Source organism: Pinus tabuliformis, chromosome 7 (assembly GCF_031772625.1).
Source record: "Pinus tabuliformis cultivar Carrire ecotype Pingquan chromosome 7, CPIR1, whole genome shotgun sequence".
Lineage (NCBI taxonomy): Eukaryota > Viridiplantae > Streptophyta > Pinopsida > Pinales > Pinaceae > Pinus > Pinus tabuliformis.
In genome coordinates, this window is record NC_142293.1 from 1490618909 (window position 1) to 1490639966 (window position 21058).

General features: G+C 34.3%; 1 protein-coding gene across 1 annotated transcript; it reads right to left on the reverse strand.

Moving 5' to 3' along the window:
- Positions 1 to 17776: 17776 nt before the first annotated feature.
- LOC149253477 (uncharacterized) lies at positions 17777 to 18611 on the reverse strand. The gene is made up of 2 exons (XM_089454502.1): positions 18282 to 18611; positions 17777 to 17962 (listed from the first exon to the last, which is right to left on the reverse strand). The coding sequence occupies exons 1-2, from the start codon at positions 18609 to 18611 to the stop codon at positions 17777 to 17779; spliced, it is 516 nt and encodes a 171-aa protein (XP_089310628.1).
- Between the last annotated feature and the right edge of the window lie 2447 nt (positions 18612 to 21058).

A 21058-nucleotide genomic window follows, 5' to 3' on the forward strand; every position in this document is an offset into this window, starting at 1 on the left:
TCTCTTTTTCTTGCAACTTCTCTCTTAGCCTTTTTTTCTCGGTTTATAGTCTCTCCTTCTTGAATGAATCCCTTACCCTTTAGTTATTCAATTCCTTTCTTATTTCATTCACTTTTTCCTCCATGAGGCCCACATATTACACCTTCTTGGATCTTGCAAATTGGAATCCATCTATGACTTCTACCACTTTCCCTACCATTCCTTCCATCCACTCCTTCAATTTCTTAGATATTCATAGGATTCCTCAAGGAAAGGACAAGAGTGCAGGATATGCATTAGGGTATTATCAATCAAAGTGTGCTCTGTTGGCATAAGGATCATGTGAATTATATGGAATTTACATTGTGGTGTTGTTTCTTTCATAGAAATAGTTTCCACGCATGGTTTTCTTAGTGAATTAAGAGGCTAAGAATTATATTTATAGTGATTACTTATAATAAACTATTATATTTTAGCAGGAATTACATTAGGAGCTCAATATTTGATTGAGGGAACCAGCTCAATATTTGATTGAAGGAACCTAGAGGAGTGTTAAACGAATTGGTTAGGGTAAAGATTGGTTTTGCAGGATTTCTAGGGTCTTTTCAGGCATTTCCAATGTCACACCTTTAAGGCTATGAGCTCCTAGTTAACAATAAATGTCACGTCAGTAATATACTAATACTAGAACCAATAGTTGTTTCTTCATTAATTGGTATCTCTATGATTCTCATTGCCCAATCCACATTCTAATGGTTAATTTTGAGATAATCTAGGATTTTTAGGTACATCAACACACAAAGTGTAGGGCGTTAACGATGTAAGTGTAGTGATGGGGCACTAAAAATGATGAAAATTGAACTAGAACTTTGCAATGTGATGGAATAATCACATGGTGATGTTGGGATAAATTTTAAATGTTTTTTGGAAATATTTCCTAATATAAACAAATATTAAATTTCCCTTATTTTGTGAGAACAAGAAAGTAATCATCTCTCGTTACTCTTGGTTGTCCCATCTTAGCTTCCTTTTTAAAGAGGAAGAAGATTTCCGAAGAGTAGTGTAGTGGAGGCAAATGACCAGTGCAAAATAAGAGATGAGGAGCTCCAAGACGAGGAGAAGAGACAAAGACGAAAAGAGGCCTCAACTGTGTTGTATATCTTTCTAGTTTTAATATATATTTAAATTTGATATTTATATGCCTTCGTGTTTGTTAACTTTCTAGTTTGTATATTGTTGGTGATGTTGCTTGTCTGGACTTGTTAGGTTGTTTTATGTTATGAATCTAAATGTGTTGAAAAGAATAGCGGTTGTAGATGTGATGTATTGATGGTATGTTCTTATTGGGACTTATATTTTCATGGATAAATGAGTACCTACTATTGATATGTTGTTGGTGCTAGTATATCACATGCTCAGTTCATATTAAAAGGAAACCTAAATGTTGTGACCTCAATCATTGTGTAGTTGTGCATGGTTCTTTTGTATTTTGGTTAAAATCCACATGATAAAGTTTCCTCTATGACTTGGAGAATTGATTTTGTGGTTGTGTGAGTTTTACAGTGGCTAAGTGTTGTTACAATAGAACATAGCATTATGTTTTGGAAAATGTTGTCAAAAAAATGCCTCTTTGATTGTTTTTTATTGACAAAGTTGTATAGTGAGATATCCCAATTTTATTTTTTGGATTCATGTTGTAAACTCTATAGAAGAATGTGTGGTTGTGCCTGGAATAGTAGTTTGATGATTTATGTTACTGATTGAAGTGTTTTTACTCCATAAAACAGAGCATCATGTTTTGTTGAATGATGTCAAAACCCTTTTAGATTTGACTTAGCCTTGGAAAAGAGATTAAGGTAGGTAAGTGGAATCATTTCTTGCATCAAGGAGTCAGTTAAGTCTATGGGAAGTGAATTAGAATAAGGCTGACTACACCAAGTCCTTTAACGTTCTAGAAATTTGAAAACCATAACTTTTGGTCTGCTAAGAAAGTTTTTTGCAACGCCTACAATATAAAGTTTCAGGGATGTGTGTTTGGGTCTTTAAAATTTTGTTTGGGTTTCATTTTCATCATTTTCTATATGGAAACATATTAAATTTGATGATTTGAGGAAACTTTAGGGTCATATGAAGAATATTTCATGGAACTTATGGAGGAAAATAAATATTCTCTTTTTGATTGCATATGTAAAATGTTTTACGAAATATAGTTGAAGATGATAGAGAAAATAGAGTTTTGTGTGTTTTAGTCTTGGGTTATTGATAGTTAGGGTAACCTGATCTATCATCAAGTGGTATCAAAGTATGATACATTCGTTGGAGAATATCAGGGAATTTCTGCTCTTTAGCGATGTAGTCAGAAAAACATATATTATACTTTAGAGTTATAGTACAACTGAAAGTGAAATGTAGTGATAGTGGAGATGCTTTCATGTCGAGAAGAGTTTATCCATGTACATATAGAATTTTCAGGTTTGAATACAACTTGACAATGAAAGAGGTTGAAGAGAGAAGAACCTTATAGTAGAGGGGGACAAGTTGAATTCTTATGAAGTAAGTGAGATGATTGCAAGAAAGTGAAGAGTTGATATGCTCTTGAGGAAAAGTAAGTGTATTGGTTGGAAAGGTATAGGTTGAACAAGTAGGTACAAGAAATATTGTGGAAGATGATATATTGTTATAGATCTTATAAAATTGAATGTAATGTTTATGTTAAGTTGGTCATTAAAATAACTGTAGTTGAAGGACTGAATCGGTATCAACTACCATAGGATGTAAGCTATCTCAAAGGATAAGGAAAAGAGAAAGATGTTAGATGAAGAAATGGTGACATAACCCAACCACGAAAAAAATCGCTAGAAACTAAGAAGAGTGGGCAATTGAATATGCAGCAGCCAACAACTTTGAAAGTGAAGAGAAAGAGTGCTCAAGAAGAGGTTCTACTGTAGATAAGCTCGAGAAGAGAAGGTACTAGAAGCATGACTTGGCATAGGTGACAAGTAACATAGTTGTTACCGAGAGAGCAAGGGCTTGATGAAGCTCAATAGTAGCCAACGAGAGTTCACAAGAGGAAGAGATGAAGATGATTGCGCTATTATTCATATCAGGGGTTTAGAGGAAAATCATAAGCAGAACAAGAAAAGTTCTAAAGCATTTAGACTCAAAGGAATGAGTGATGAATATTTTGAGAAGGAGATGGCTAAGAATAACTCAATCATGTGAAACAGTTTCTACAAGAAATTCAAGATGATCAAAATTATGGTTATATAATGAGCAAGAAGAAGGTGAGATGGCATTCCTTGCAAAGGAAGCTGAGACCAAATAAGTACATGAAATTGGAAGAAAAAATCGGAGTAATTTAGTGTGAAATGCAAATATTATGCATGACATGGAGGAGTAAACAATAGAAATTCCAAAGTTATGCGCTCTTAAAAATCATAACTATTATATGTATGGAAATTTTGAAGAATCCATACAAAAAAAGAGTTTAATATTTGTTTTAAAAACACCATGGAAAGAGAGAAGAAATCAAGAGGTAGAGTTTTGGAGGAATGGTTGGAAAAAGATACATGTGATGAATATTTAATAGAGGTTAAAATAAATACAATTCAAGAATATGTCTTTGAATTATATGGGTAATTGGAATTCTTTGGAGAGAGGATAATGAACCAAGGTTTTCATATTCAGAATGAAAAATAAAAATTGGAAAAGGAAAATATTTTCTTGGATGATAATGAAGATGAAACTATAAGCTATAACTAATATGTTGTTAAGGAAAGATATAAACCATAATTTTGTTCAAATTATGTGACAAGTGAAGGTATGTAGTATCCTAATATACCAAATTTCAGCCAAGTACTGGATTATAATATGAAGTTGATAAAAGGAAAGAAAGACGATATAGCTGGTTGTATGAAGCGACAAACCATAATTCTGAGGAAATTTTTGAGCAATGTAATGCCAAGTTTGAATAAATAAATAAAAAGTAATTGCCAGAGTTTGCAATAGAAGTAGTAGAAGAATGTACAAGCTGATTAAAGATCTAGTAATATTTTTATGTTTCACCATGAAAGTGACAATAGAGGAAGGTGAGGATATTTGCAACAACCTAGAGAAATGAGTGCTCAAAGGGTCCCACAGAAGAGGACAAAGAAGATGCCAAAACCCCAAACCCAAAGAAACGGTTGGTGAGGTATTATGTAGCAAGGCAGATACATGTTATTGCAGAGACATGTTGTATCTCACGATTTGAATTTGTTATGAGAATACTATATTCATATGACAAGAAGGTCATAAATTTTTTTCCCTTGGAAGTCTGATGTAGGTGCATAGATGGAGCACTAAATTCGATGAAGACTAGACCGAAGCTTTCCAATATGATGGGATGGTCACAGGGTGATGATGGGAGAAATTTTAAATGTTTTATGGAATTATTTCCTATTGTAAATGAAGTTTCATTTTCCCTTACCTATTGAGAAGGGGAAATGAAACATCTCTTGTAACCATTGGTTGTAAAATGTTAGGTTTATTTTTAAAGAGGAAGAGTGTTTGAGAAGCGTAGTGGAGCGGAGGAAGAAGAACAGTGGACAAGAAGAGAGGAGGCGCTCCAAAATGAGGAGAAGAGATAGATGTCAAAAGAGGCCTAGGTTGCATTGTATATTTGGATAGTTTAATGTATATTCAAATTTCATATTTATATGCCTCTACATTTGTTAACCTCTCTATCTATCTATTGTTAGTGAAGTTGTTGGTTTGCAATTGTCAACTTGATTTATGTTAGGAATCTGAACGTGTTGAGAAGTGTAGTTGTTATAAATGTTATGTATTAGTGGCATGCCATTATTGGGCTTTATATTATCATGGATAGTTGAGTAACGACTATTGATATGTTGGTCTTACTAGTATATTTTATGTTGAGTTCATATTGAAAAGAAACCTAAATATTGTGGTCTCTATTGTGGGGTATATGTGCACGATTCTTTTGTATTTTGGTTCGAATCCACGTGGGAAAGTGGCATTTGTGTACTGGAGTAGTGAATGTGTGGCAGTGTGAGATTTATAGTGACTAAGTGTTATTACAGTCGAACATAGCATTATGTTTTGAAATGATGTCAAGAAAATGCCTCTTTCATTGTTTTTTATTAGAAAAGTTGTATGGTGAGATTACCCATTTTCCTTTTTTCGAGTCATGTTGTAAATTCTATAGAAGGATGTGTAGTTGTGCCTAGAATAATGGTTGTGTGATTTTTGTTAGTGATTTATGTGTTGTTACTACATAAAATAGAGCACCCTGTATTGTTGAATGTTGTCAAAACCCTTGTAGATGTGAGTTGGCCCTGAAAAAATTGAAGGAGGCTAAGTGGAATTATTTCTTGTGTCAATGAGTAAGTTAAGGTTGTGGGAAGTCAATTAGAACAAGTCCAAGTAATCTCACTTTCTAGTAATTAAAAAAACATAGTTTTTAGGGTGCTATGAAATTATTGCATGGCGCCTATATGATTTTTTTCTGCGGTATGAAATTATATTATAGTGCCTGCAACACAAATTTTAGGGTTTCGTGTTTGGGTCTTTAAAAGCCCGTTTGACCTATTGTTGCATAATTTTCTAAATGGACACATATTAAATTCACTGAGGTGAGAAAACTTGAGGGTTAGATGAAGAATGTGTCATGGAACTTATGGAGGAAAATCCATATTCTCTTTTTGGCTGTATATGTAAAATGGTTTATAAAATATAGTTGATGTTGATAGGGAAAACAAATTTGTGTGTTTTAGTACTCGGTTATTTGTAGTCAGGGTAACTCAGTCTATCCTTAATTGGGTTGGTGTTGCACGTTTGTTATCCCGAGAACCATGTAACACCAACCTAGATTCGTTCACAAGGGTTCAGGGCCACAATGCCATGGAATAGTCCACTATGTGGAAAATCGATATTTTGGGGAAGAGGTCAACTAAAAACCATCCCGTTCTCTAGGAGGAGTAGACCTTCTCACTCCATTTGATTCTATAGAAAATCAGAATCAACAGGTCACCATGAGAGTAGCTCACATGAGATTGGTATGAGGACTAAAACAATTTTTTTCTTTTGTTAACGAAAAAATCAATGACACATGATGGATCAGTTGATATCAGTGCATCAATTGTAAAAAAGGATTCAGGAGAAGAATTACCATCTTGAACGCATGATGGAACATATGGAAGGACACATTGATGAAGCCTTTCATATTCTTCCACTATGAGGAAATAGATTGAACATTCCAACTCAGGGTAACTTTGTTGAGCAAGGATGAATTCCGGATGTGTTTTGGTTGTTGGGATCTTTTAGATTTCTTTTTTAAACATGCTCCTTGTCTTATTTTTCCATCACCCTCCTTACTTATTCAACTCTGGTTTCTTCATGGGTCAACCAACACGCTAGTGCCATTAGCTTTATGTCCCCCAATCTGGAGTTGGGGTCCCAAAATTTCATCTCTGTGAGTATCATATTGTTCATGTAGAACTCAATGAGTTTGGCTTTATCCTCAATACTTGCCTTTTTGCAAAATTAAATGAACTTCTTGTAGTCTTGGAAAAGTAGAGAGCTATACTATGATAATGTCTTTATCTAGAATTGCAGCCACTACTCCTTGAGGAAGATGGCATAGGATTTGGATGGTTTGCTTCATTGTATGTCTTCCAAGGATAAACTTGCCGTAGTGGCAAGTTGTATCTCTTTTTCTTGTAACTTCTCTCTTAGCCTTTTGTTCTCGGTCTGTTGTTGCTCCTTCTTGAATGAATCCATTAGCCTTTGGTTATTCAATTCCTTTCTTATTTCATTCACTTTTTCCTCCATGAGGCCCACATATTACACCTTCTTGGATCTTGCAATTGGAATCCATCTATGATTTCTACTTATTTTCCATTCCTTCCATCCATTCCTTTAATTTCTTAGATATTCATAGGATTCCTCAAGGAAAGGACAAGAGTGCAGGATATGCATTAGGGTATTATCAATCAAAGTGCACTCTGTTGGCATAAGGATTGTGTGAATTATATGGAATTTACATTGTGGTGTTGTTTCTTTCATAGAGACAGTTTCCATGCATGGTTTGCTTGGTGATTTAAGAGGCTAAGAAATATATTTATAGTGATTACTTATAATAAACTATTATATTTTTGCAGGTATTACATTAGGAGCTCAATATTTGATTGAAGGAACCTAGAGGAGTGTTAAATGAATTGGTTAGGGTAGAGATTGGTTTTGAAGGATTTCCAGGGTCTTTTCAGGCATTTCCAGTGTTGCATCTCTAAGCCTACGAGCTCCTAGTTAACAATAAATGTCGGGTCACTAATATACTAATACTAGAACCAATAGTTTTTTCTTCACTAGTTGGTATCTCTATGATTCTCATTGCTCCATCCACATTCTAATTGTTAGTTTGGAGATATTCTAGGATTTTTAGGGACATCAAGGCACAAAGTGTAGGGCTTTAATGATGTAATTGCAATGATGGAGCACTAAATATGATGTAGACTAGACTAGAACTTTTCAATGTGATGGAATAACCACATGGTGATGTTGGGAGAAATTTTAAATATTTTGTGGAAATATTTCCTAATGTAAACAATTATTCAATTTCCTTTATTTTGTGAGAATAGGAAAGTAATCATCTCTTGTGACTCTTGGTTGTCCCGTGTTAGCTTTCTTTTTAAAGAGGAAGAAGATTTCAGAAGAGCAGTGTAGTGGAGGCAAATGAGCAGTGGAGAATAAGAGATGAGGAGCTCCAGGATGAGGAGAAGAGAAAAAGACTAAAAGAGGCCTCAACTGTGTTGTATATCTTTCTGGTTTTAATATATATTTAAATTTGATATTTATATGCCTTCGTGTTTGTTAACTTCTTAGTTTATATATTTTTGTTGATGTTGTTTGTCTGGACTTGTTAAGTTGTTTTATGTTATGAATCTAAATGTGTTGAAAAGAATAGTGGTTGTAGATGTGATGTATTGTGGTATGTTCTTATTTGGACTTATATTTTCATGGATAAGTGAGTACCTACTATTGATATGTTGTTGGTGCTAGTATATCACATGCTGAGTTCATTTTAGAAGGAAACCTAAATATTCTGACCTCAATCATTGTGTAGTTCTGTATGGTTCTTTTGTATTTTGGTTCAAATCCACATGATAAAGCTTCCTCTATGATTTGGAGAATTTATTGTGTGGTTATGTGAGTTTTACAATGGCTAAGTGTTGTTACAATAAAACATAGCATTATGTTTTGGAAAATGTTGTCAAAAAAATGCCTCTTTGATTGTTTTCAATTGGCAAAGTTGTATAGTGAGATATCCAAGTTTTATTTTTTGGATTCATGTTGTAAACTCTATAGAAGAATGTGTGATTGTGCCTAGAATAGTGGTTTCATGATTTATGTTAGTGATTGATGTGTTTTTACTCCATAAAACAGAGCACCCTTTTTTGTTGAATGATGTCAAAACCCTTGTAGATTTGACTTAGCCTTGGAAAAGAGGTTAAGGTAGGTAAGTGGAATCATTTCTTGCATCAAGGAGTCAGTTAAGTCTATGGGAAGTCAATTAGAACAAGGTTGACTATGCCAAGTCCTTTAACCTTCTAGAAATTTGAAAAGCATAGCTTTTTGGGTGCTAAGAAATTTTTTTGCAGTGCCTACAATAGAAAGTTTCACGAATGCGCGTCTAGGTCTTTAAAATTTTGTTTGGCTTTCATTTTCATCGTTTTCTATGTGGACACATATTAAATTATATGATTTGAGGAAACTTCAGGGTGACATGAAGAATATTTCATGGAACTTATGGAGGAAAATAAATATTCTCTTCTTGACTGCATATGTAAAATGTTTTATGAAATATAGTTGAAGATGATAGAGAAAATAGAGTTCTGTGTGTTTTAGTCATGGATTATTGATAGTTAGGGTAACCCAATCTATCATCAAGTGGTATCAGAGTAAGCTACATTCGTTGGAGAATATCAGGGAAATTTCATTCTTTATCGACGTAGTCAGAACAACAAATATTAAACTTTAGAGTTATAGTACAACTGAAAAGAGTTTATCCATGTACAGATAGAATTTTCAAGTTTGAATACAACTTGACAATAAAAGAGGTTGAAGAGAGAAGGACGTTACCGTAGAGGGGGACAAGTTGAATTCTTATGAAGTAAGTGAGATGATTGCAGGCAAGTGAAGAGTTGATATGCTTTTGAGGGAAAACAAGTGTATTGGTTGGAAAGGTATTGGTTGAACAAGAAGATAGAAGAAATATTGTGGAAGATGAGATATTTTTATAGATCTTATAGAATTGAATGTAATGTTTATGTTAAGTTGGTCATTAAAAGAATTGTGGTTGAAGGACTGAATTGGTAGCAACTACCATAGGATGTAACCTATCTCAAAGGAGAAGGAAAAGAAAAAAAATATAGATGAAGAGAAGGTGACATAACCCAACCAGGAAAAAAATCACTAGAAACTAACAAGAGTGGGAAATTGAATATGTGGTAGCCAACAAATTTGAAAGCGAAGAGCAAGAGTGCTTAAGAAGAGGTTCTATTGTAGATAACCTTGAGAAGAGAAGGTACCAGAAGGATGACTTAGCATCGATGACAAGTAACATAGTTGTTACTGAGAGAGCAAGGGCTTGATGAAGCTCAGTAGTAGACAGAGAGTTCACAAGAGGAAGAGATGAAGATTACTTCTATTAGTCATAGCACGGGTTTAGAGGAAAGTCACAAGTAGAAGAAGAAAAGCTCTAAAGAAGTTGAACTCAAAGTAATGAGTGATGAATATTTTGAGAAGGAGATGGCTAAGAAGAACTCAATCATGTGAAACAGTTTCTACAAGAAATTCAAGATGATCAAAGTTATGGTTAGATAATGAAGAAGAAGAAGGTGAGATGGAATTCCTTGCAAAGGAAGCTGAGACCAAATAAGTAAAACAAATTTGAAGAAAAAATCAAAGCAGTTTAGTCTGAAATGAAGATATTATGCATGACATAGAGGTGTATACAATAAAAATTCCGAAGTTATGTGATCTTAAAAATCATAACTATTATATATATGGAAATTTTTGAAGAACCCATATAGAAAAAGAGTTTAATATTGTTTAGAAAACACCATGTAAAGAGAGAAAAAATAAAGAGGTAGAGTTTTGGAGGAATGTATGGCGAAAGATACATGTGATGAATATTGAATAGAGGTTAAAATAAATACAATTCAAGAATATGTCTTTGAATTATATGGAGAGTTGGAATTCTTGGGAGAGAGGATAGTGAACCAAGGTTTTCATATTCAGAATGAAAAATAAAAATTGGAAAACGAAAATATTTTCTTGGATGATAATGAAGATGAAACTGTAAGCTATAACCAATATGCTGTTAAGGAAACAGATAAACCATAATTTTGTTCAAATTTTGTGACAAGAGAAGGTATGTAGTATCCTAAATATACCAAATTTCAGTCGAGGATTGGATTATAAGATGAAGTTGATAAAAGGAAAGAAATACGGTATAGTTGGTTGTATGAAGAGACAAACCATAATTCTAAGAAAATTTTTGAGCAACGTAATGGCAAGTTTGAATAATTCAAAAATAAGTAATTGTCAGCATTTGCAATAGAAGTAGTAGAAGAGGGTACAAGTTGATCAAAGATCTAGTAATATTTTTAAGTTTCACCATGAAAGTGACAATAGTGGAAGGTGAGGATATTTTCAAAAACCTAAAGAAATGAGTGCTCAAAGGGTTCCAGAGAAGAGGACGAGTAAGATGCCAAAAACTCAAACCCAGAGAAACCCTTGGTGAGGTATTATGTAGCAAGGTAGATACTTGTTATTGCAGAGACATGTTGCAGCTCACCATTTGAATTTGTTATGAGAATACTATATTCATATGACAATAATGTCATATATTTTTGTCCATTGGAAGTCTGATGCATGTGCATAGATGGAGCACTAAATTCGATGTAGTCTAGACCGAAGCTTGCCAATATGATGGGATGGTCACAGGGTGATGATGGGAGAAATTTTAAATGTTTTATGGAATTATTTCCTATTGTAAATGAAGTTTCAGTTTCCCTTACATATTTAGAAGGGGAAATGAAACATCTCTTGTGACCCTTGGTTGTAAAATGTTAGGTTTATTTTTAAAGAGGAAGAGTGTTTGAGAAATGTAGTGGAGTGGAGGAAGAAGAACAGTGGACAAGAAGAGAGGAGGTGCTCCAAAATGAGGAGAAGAGATAGAGGTCAAAAGAGGTCTCGGTTGCATTGTATACTTGGATAGTTTAATGTATATTCAAATTTCATATTTATATTCCTCTACATTTGTTAAGTTCACTATCTATCTATTGTTAGTGAAGTTGTTGGTTTGCAATTGTTAACTTGATTTATGTTAGGAATCTGAATGTGTTGAGAAGTGTAGTGGTTTTAGATGTTATGTATTACTGGCATGCCATTATTGGGCCTTATATTATCATGGATAGTTGAGTAACTGGTATTGATATGTTGGTCTTACTAGTATATTGTATGTTGAGTTCATATTGAAAAGAAACCTAAATGTTTTGGTCTCTATTGTTGTGTATATGTACACGATTCTTTTGTATTTTGGTTCGAATCCACACGGGAAAATGTCCTTTGTGTACTAGAGTAGTGAATGTGTGGTCGTGATAGATTTTAGTGACTAAGTTTTGTTACAGTAAAAAATAGCATTATGTTTTGAAAGGATGTCAAGAAAATGCCTCTTTGATTGTGTTCTTATAAGAAAAGTTGTATGGTGAGATTACCCATTTTAATTTTTTCGAGTGATGTTGTAAATTCTATAGAAGAATGTGTAGTTGTGCCTAGAATAATGATTGTGCGATTTATGTTAGTGATTGATGTATTGTTACTACATAAAATAGAGCACCCTATATTGTTGAATGTTGTCAAAACCCTTGTAGATGTGAGTTAGCCTTGGAAAAAAGTTGAAGGAGGGTAAGTGGAATCATTTCTTGTGTCAATGAGTAAGTTAAGGTTGTGGGAAGTCAATTAGAACAAGTCCAAGTAATTTCACCTTCTAGTAATTAAAAAAACATAGTTTTTAGGGCACTATAAAATTATTACAAGGCACCTACATGATTTTTTTCTATGCGCTATGAAATTATATTATAGTGCCTACAACACAAATTTTAGGCTTTCGTGTTTGGGTCTTTAAAAGCCCGTTTGACCTGTTTTTGCATCGTTTTCCAAATGGAAATGTGTTAAATTGGTTGAGGTGAGAAAACTTGAGGGTTAGATGAAGAATCTCTCATTGAACTTATGGAGGAAAATCCATATTCTCTTTTTGGCTGTATATGTAAAATGGTTTATAAAATATAGTTGAAGTTGATAGGGAAAACAAAGTTGTGTTTGTTTTAGTCCTGGGTTATTTGTAGTGAGGGTAACTCGGTCTATCATTAATTGGGTTGGTGTTGCACATTTTTTATCTCGAGACCCATGCAACACCACCCTGGATGTGCTCACAAGGGTTCAGGGCCACAGTGCCATGGAATAGTCCACTATGAGGAAAATCAAGATTTTGGGGAAGAGGTCAACCAAAAAGCATCTCATTCTCTAGGAGGAGTATACCTTCTTGCTCCATATGATTCTCAAGAAAATCAGAATCAACAGGTCACCATGAGAGTAGCTCACACGAGATTGGCATGAGGACTGAAACAATTTTTTTCTCTTGTTAACGACCTTCAAAAAAATCAATGACACAAGATGGATCAGTTGATATCAGTGCGTCAATTGTAAAAAAGGATATAGGAGAAGCATTACCATCTTGAAAGCATGATGGAACATATGGAAGGACACATTCATGAAGCATTTCATTCACTTCCACTACGAGGAAATTGATTGAACATTCCAACTCAGGGTAACTTTGTTGGGAAAAGATGAATTCCGGATGTGTTTTGGTCGTTGGGATCTTTTGGAATTTTTTGGATATCAGTATGTGGTCTTTTAGTATAATTCAGTTATTGTCAATTTTTTTTGTTAATACCTTTGTGGTCAACAAGTCCAATAGAAATAAATCTAGAAAACTTTTACATCCAAGTTTTTCCCATATTCCTCTAGAATAAGTTAAAATAAAATTTGATTTTAAAAAAAAATCATCAATCTATTTTTAACTTTATATTTTTTAAAAATTAAAATCTATTTAACAATAAAAAATAAAAACAATCCTATTATATTAATAATTTAACTTTCAAAACTGGAAGAGAAAAATGTGAATAGAACAACTAACTAAAAAACATATGATAATCATTATATAATAAAATTGGTTAATAATAATAAGATAAAAATATTGCATATAAATCAATCCATTCAAAAAATAAATGGATTTAAATTGATTTATTTTGATTATATTAATATATTAAAAATTGATTTATTTATAAAAATATTACAATAAAAAAAAAATCTCATATTAATATGTACATAAATTGATTTATTTTTATTATATTAATATATTAAAATTGATTTATATTTCAAAAATTACAATATATTTATAAATATCATATTAATAAATACATATGTAATAAATTTCTCAAAAAATACTTAATAAATTTATAATATTTCAGTTATTTATTAAAATGGTTAAGTTCATTAATAAATACAAAATATTAAAAAATTAATTTATAAGTAATCATTTTTTTGTGTAAGCTATGTAGATCTCATTTTCTATTAATATTCCATAATAATGTTTTTGGTTTTAACAAAATTGAAAAATTACAAGTAGCCTCAACTTTTACCTCGGCTAGGGATCCTACATCGTATGCGTTGATGAGATTCTGCATACTTTCCTTTCACGATTTCCTTCCTTTTTTCCTCATATCTTTTCTTGCAGATGGCTCTAGGCATTTCATATTTGTCTCTCTCTTTCCTAATCTTCTATTCCCTTTAATTCCCTGTTGGTTGCCTTCCTTCTCCATCTAAGTCTTCCTACTGCTTCTTTCTTTCTTGTCTGAGTGGCGCACCTGGACCAAACCCTGGTACTCACTGGCATGGTTCGCGTGCCGTGTCGTCTGAGTCTTATGCACAATGTTATTTAAGCTACGTATAACAAAAACTAGAATTAAGACATTACGAACCATAATTAAATTTTCCATAGTAGACACATAGTAATTTATGCTCTATAATTTGGTCTTGGTTTTGACATAATTCCTCATATTCTTGCTTTGATACTTGGCCTCAGAATTGGCCTTGTTCCTTTCGAGATTCCCATCATGCTTCTCCATTTCTAGATGAGACTGCTAAGTGTAGTCTCTTTCATCCACTCTATGCCCTCTTCACTACTTTTACCCCAGTGGACACTGAGGTTCCACTCGCTTCCTTCAAAGTTTTGCAAGATAGAAACAACTCCATTTTCTAGGTTGCTACTCCCATAAGGCCATCCTATGCCTCCAACATCCTATGCTACTAACCCTAACAACCGGTCTCCCAGAAGTCTATCTTTCATGGTTATCGCCACCCCAGAGGGCAAGACAATGCTTTACCCTTTCCCACCCAACGATAGTGCTATCAACAAGCTGCGGATGTCCTACCCTTCACCAGTAAATCCCGTCAATGAAACTTAGGGAAAGCCATGTTTGGATGTTCTTCCCTCCCCGATTTCGTGGCAAATTACTACAGCCACTTCTACCAGCTCATTCGAGGTCTTGCATTGATGTTGTAATGAGGGTTTGTGTCGAGACCGTCAGGCCGAAGGGACCACCAGGGTCAGGTTTTGCATCAGGCCTCCCGCAATTTTTTTATATCCTTCCCTCCTAATCCATATACCCATTCTAAACTACCAAAAGAAATTATGCCTACACATGTAGTTGAAAACGCTCAGGATGACGCTACTGGCAGAATCAATTTGACCCAACATTTCCCTTCTGCCCGAAGACCTAGCTAAGCTTAGACAAGATTTAGATGTCCGCCCCCCCATCTCCAAATAGCTATCCATTCTTTCCCACCCCAGGTTGATAGGGAAATAACCCAAGGATACCAGTAAGCTTCGATTCTATATTCAACAGGGAAAACCATAATTATTAACCAGTAATCTTCTACAGGATTCATTACTATTCCTTTTTTTTCTGAAATCGTCATAGATTCCAATTCATATTTTCCATAGCAACATAGGGGAAGGCAGGGAGAAGGCAGGGAGAACATACCAGGTTTTCTAGGCAAAAGTCGTACACTGCTCGATATCCCCCAACACTTGGTGCTTGCCAACTCCAAGTGCATGTCCTTCCTTCACTTCGTGCATGCAAGTTCCCCTCCACCTTCCCACTTTTCCCTTTAATTTTCTCATCCACCTACCCGATCTCCCTTCCAGGAAACCTGCCATATGCTTTGTTGTGCTGGTTTCCTCCCTTCCCTTCTTGTGTGGGTCTCGGGATGAGAACCCACTTACCTTTCAATTAATGCCCTTCATTATTGCTTGCCTACTTTTAGCTGCTCCTACCATGAGTTGCCCATTTCTCCACCTACACTTGCCAAATCTCGTGCCAATTGTCCAAACTCGCTTCCCTCTGCCTACCATGCCATCTTGTGGGCTTCGCTTTCCTCTTCCTGCCTTGACATCTTGTCAGCTTCTCTCCCCTCTATCCTACATTGCCTATCGCACCCTATTAGGGGATTTATAAATTATCATTATTTTATATATCAGATTTTATTTATTTCCTAAAATTTGTATTTTTATTATCGCCTAAAAATTCAAAAAATAATTATGTTATCATTAATCACTACTTCAAAAAAAATATAAGATATTTTGCCAAATAGAAAAAAAATTATCCAAAATAAAAAAATATAAGATATTTTGCCAAATAGAAAAAAAATTATCCAAAGTAAATACAATTTGATAGGAGGTTTCCTCCTAAAACCCATAAGCCTGGTTATTTAAGCCATCATAATTAACAAGACACGCAGTTGTGAGAGGCTACTCCTCAAATGCATCCTGGAAAATGAAGCTAAATATCTGGACTTTCGGAACAGCGATTATGTGGGGCTACTACTAAAATGCATGTTAAAAAATGAAGCGGAATATCTGGATTTTCAAAACCGCTAATAATGCTCGTATCCATCAAGTAACTCGCTTTTTGTTTACTCTCTTTATTGATATAGTGATTTGGGCTTCGGGTGCTATATCAATACTTGGTGGAAGCAGAGAGAATCATGGCATTGTTGGGTAGAAGCAGAGAGAATCATAATATTACTCAGAAAAAGTAAAGACGTCAACATTAATTTACGCCTTATCTTCGTGATTGTCGGTTTGAAAATAAAAAACCATGTTCATTGTTTCCTTTTAAATTACAATTAAGAACAATAAACAATCAAAATACGATTTGAATGAGCTGCCTTATTGTTAAACTCCCTCTTACAAATCCTAACATTAAATGCATGAAGTTAGAATGCCCTAGTTCAATAGTGGATTCTCATTAGTTTTTGGGGAAAGATGACATTAAATCTGGATTCTCACTAATTTTTGGTGGAATATGACGCTAAATTTAGCTAGCTGGGAGACAACTTACGTTAGTTTTCAAATAAACAGAAGCCTTAGACTGAGAAGCACATTCTCTCGAATGTACTCGGTATATCACCGTACATATGCTTGAAATTGAGGAGAACGTTGTATGCAGATTCACGGAGTATTATGTGATACAAGAATTGTTCTATTGTTTGTTCACAGTTGCACAAAACCATTTCCATTTCTGACAAGAAATGTTTAGTTTTATCTGGGAAAAACCCTCAATTTATATGTTTCATCTTCATCTACCCAACAGAGAAAGGATCAAATCTTTCTTTCTAATGTTCCCAAAAACAAGACACCAAAAACCAGTGAAATAACAATATAACTCTAGCTTCCACATGATTCAAACCCCAAGAAGCTATACTACCATTGCCAACTAAATCCCAGCAGAATTGCCGCCTCAAACCGAAAGCCAACTCAGACTAGACTAGGGGCTTGTTCTAGATACGAGTAGTGGGTCATCCCGTCTAGAGAGAGACAACCCTCGTAAGAGTTCTTGCTGGCCCACTCAATCATCTATTTATAGTTTTCTCACTTTGAACTTCAATGGTAGGAGAGTTGTTTGAAAGGAGGATTTTCACCTGATTCTTCAGGGCATATAATTGGAAATCTAAGGCTCTTTTATTCGGTGCCCTCTGACAAAGCATGGTTTTTACATTTATTTTGAAACCATTAGATATTACATTAGCTTTTCTTTCGTTTCCTCGTTTCCTTTGAACCAGCAAAAAGTGAAGTAATACTCCTGAGAGTTAGAGGATCTTAATCTCCTATTAGGCAATGAACAAAAGTATTGCTATTTCTGCTACTATAATATTATCCACAGTATGCGGTAAGCAGATTGAAGAAGAAAATTGGTTCCGCCTACGACACACCTTAATATCATTTAAAAGTTTGAGCTTGCATGCATAATAATAAGATTCTTGAATTGCACATATCTAATTTTTTTGGGTAAGCGATTCATCCCAGTTTAACAGGATAGTTGCTAGTCACCATATTTTTATATTATCAAAATCTCTCATCCTAAATCATTTAAAATAAAACCATACTACATAACTCAAAAATTTCTTACCCATATCATATACACAATAAAATTGTTAAAAGTCCAGAAAGATGCCATAACCATTACAAAATATGAAAAGTTTGAGATACAAAATCACTGTACTAACTCAAAATCATTATTACTCTTTCCTATTCATTTTCCGACCTAACAAAACACTTCCGCTCATTAGAGATCCGAACAAATGAAAACATTCCTTTCTCAACTTCCTACTAATCCAAGAAACTCTGAAGAAATTGTACTCCTGGGTGATTATCAACCCTTCCCGGTGTTAGTAAACAGATATGTTTAACAGTAAGAGTTGTGATTTCATTTGTTGCTGCACCTGGACCATCTTGCCATGAAACCTCGAAAGCGCAAACACATTTGCCATCCTTTCTGTGGGGATACCGGCGAACCTGCCATCAAATAATATACTTTCTTACTAGCACATGGTGAACTACCTTCCTTATATGCTGAGGCAGAAGCACACTAATATCAAAATATTATAGGAAAAAAAGAAATCAGGCACTGCTTTTAGTTATATATTAATAGTTGTTCATGAACCAGATAAGATCTAAGGCAACGTGATCATTTGACAGAGGTTGAAAGAAATAATACAAGGAAATCAACGTAGCACTCAAGTTCAAAGGATTAAACGCTACATGAAATTGGTTTCATCCAGCTTCACTCAAAGTGATAGGTAAAAATAAAAGTTCTTTAAGCAGTCATTTTGACCTGTGTGACAATGGCGTCGTAATATCGCAGATCCCCATAGCGTTGGTATGATGCACATATTCGCATCCCCAGTTTCACCATGCAGCACTCATAATCCTGTAATTGCTGGGACAGCGGCCGCAAGTTTCTTGTCACCTCCTGTACTTCTCTTCTGTTATTTAAATCTACCACTTGCACCTCCCCACTTGGAAGCACACCTGTGTAACGTATGTTAAAGTAGGCAGCGCGCCCTCTGGGCCTTCCATAGTCAAACAATACGGCATACCATGCACCATCCACTGGAGATTTGTACTCCACCTTTTCAATGGGTTGTCCAGGAGCTCTAGCCATGAGAAAATGTTGACAGTGTTATGAACAAACTGTCTCCAAGGAATCACAAAACTATTCAGAGAAAAAATTGTAGTGTATGCTCTTATTATAACCGCGCAACGGGCCGTTTGGAGGGTGCTGCCTTTACTGGTAGCATTATTTTCTTATTATTTCACAGTGGTGGAGCCGCCCAATTCGCGGCTGGTCAACATTTGCGAGTATTGGAAATAGAAGCCGAATCGGTAACATAACCCACTGAACAAGTACGGCCCTTTTTCCGTCTTTGAATATGGAGTGGCTCCTCTTGTCAGTCTCCACCACGAAATGGCTCCTCTTGTCAGTCTCCACCACGAAATGTGTGATTCTCATTGAAATATTCTCGACATTCAGATCTGAGAATATATTGGTAAACGGAAAGGAAAATCTGATGACAACTGTGATCGAAATGTTGGCTGGGCGTTTGCTTTGACCATGTTTACCTCAGGGTAATTGAGCATTGAGTGGTCAAATTTTATTGCTATCCAAACCTTGTTCCGAGATAAAAAAAGAATTGCGATTAATTATCAAAATAAACAATGTGAAGATCAATTGCATTTTCTCTTTTTTTTTGGTCGGAGTCTTCTCAGTTGCAATTCTCTCACATTATTATTCTGTGTTATTTCTATTATGCTATTTTTATAGTTACCATTTATATTAACTACTCATTTATTTATGATTTACATTAATTATTTAGTCAAACAAATAATATTTATAATTTTTTTATTTAAGCATGGTGATTTTACCTATAAATTTTATTTTAACTGGTTTAACCGTTGTGATTTTATTAATAAATTTTATTTTATTTGGTATTGTAAAATGATGTTGAAATCTGATTTTATTTATATCTGTAAATTATTGGAAGAAGATGTATAGGAAAAAAACAAATATGCTGGGGTCAATTTATATTCTTGTTAAGACAAAGACATTAAAAGTGTGTGGAAAAGTTGTATATTTTATTAATAAATTTTAGTTTAATTAATATTGTAAAATGGTTTTGAACAAATATATTATGAAATCTGATTTTATTTAGATTCGTAAATTATTGGAAGAGGATGTATAGGAAAAAAACAAATATGTTGGGGTCAATTTATACTCTTGTTAAGACAAAGACATTAAAAGTGTGTGGAAAAGTTGTGTATTGGAGAGGATGCATGTGTCTGTTGAGACAAGATATTAAATAGTGGTGGAAAATGTGTTTCATTAGATAAGATATTAAACAGTGGTGGAACGTGTGGGAAAGGCTTAGGGTGGAGCCAGTGCATGTTGGAGACAATGCATGTGCCAGTTGGGACAAGGTATTAGAAAAGTGTGAAAAAAACCCATGGTGGAGCTAGTGCATGTTGGAGACAATGCATGTGCCAGTTGGAGACAATGCATTAGAAAAGTGTGAAAAAAACCCATGGTGGAGCCAGTGCTTGTCAGAGACAATGCATGTGCAATGCATGTGCCTGTTGAGAAAAGGCACTAAAAAGGTGTAGAAAGGCTCATGGTAGAGCCAATGCATGAAGTTGTTGACACAAGGTATTGTTTGTGTGGGGAGAAGGCATTCAAAAGGTGTGGAGGAAGCATGTGCCGGTTGAGAAAAGGCATTAAAAAGGTGTAGAAAGGCTTATGGTAGAGTCAATGCATGAAGTTGTTGGCACAAGGTATTGTTCGTGTGGGGAGAAGGCATTCAAAAGGTGTGGAGGAAGCACATGTTGGGAGAAAGTATGAAAAAGTCATGGGAGTTGTCTTGAGTGCGATAAAAATTTGAGGTTAAATCTTGATTTGGGTAATTTAAAGTGTTTTTTAACTGTAAATATGGATTCAGCATCTCGAAAAACTCCTGGGGCACTTCGATTATGGAGGCTTACCCATCAAACTTGTGATTTCAATAATTCTTGAATTAGAGAAATTAGATCGAAAAACCCATCGCAAAAGCTTCCACTAAAGACAACTCATGTGTCCTGACAAAGTATAGAAATTAAGGATCAATATTTAGGCTACTACACATAATTTAATATGATAATGCTTTAGATTTTGAAGTAATTAGAGTCTAATCACCTATATATCACATACAACTCATCCAAACATTAAAATTTCTAGCTAGGTCGATATTGTTGGTTAAATTTCTAGCTAGGTAGATATTCTTGGTAGTAGAAAATATTCATAGAAAAAAACATGAAAACAAACTCATATTTATAATGAATATTAGTTTTTAATAAAAATTCAACAACTAACATTCACCATAATTATTAGTTGTGAATCCTCATATTTTTATCAATATTCAAAAATTTTCACTAATTATTATAAATTAAATAATTATTATTATAAATTAAACACACATTTAAATTTAAAAAACTATTGTAAACTCATCCTCCCAAAAAAAAATCCTGAAAATTTTTTTTATTCCATTTCTAAAAAGGAATAATAAAAAAGTATTATTTATA

Coding starts and splice junctions, on each gene's coding strand:
- LOC149253477 (XM_089454502.1), bottom strand. CDS start 18,611: ATGGCTAGAGCTCCTGGACAACCCATTGAAAAGGTGGAGTACAAATCT. Junction 17,963..18,281: donor ACGACGCCATTGTCACACAG/GTCAAAATGACT, acceptor ATTTGATGGCAG/GTTCGCCGGTATCCCCACAG.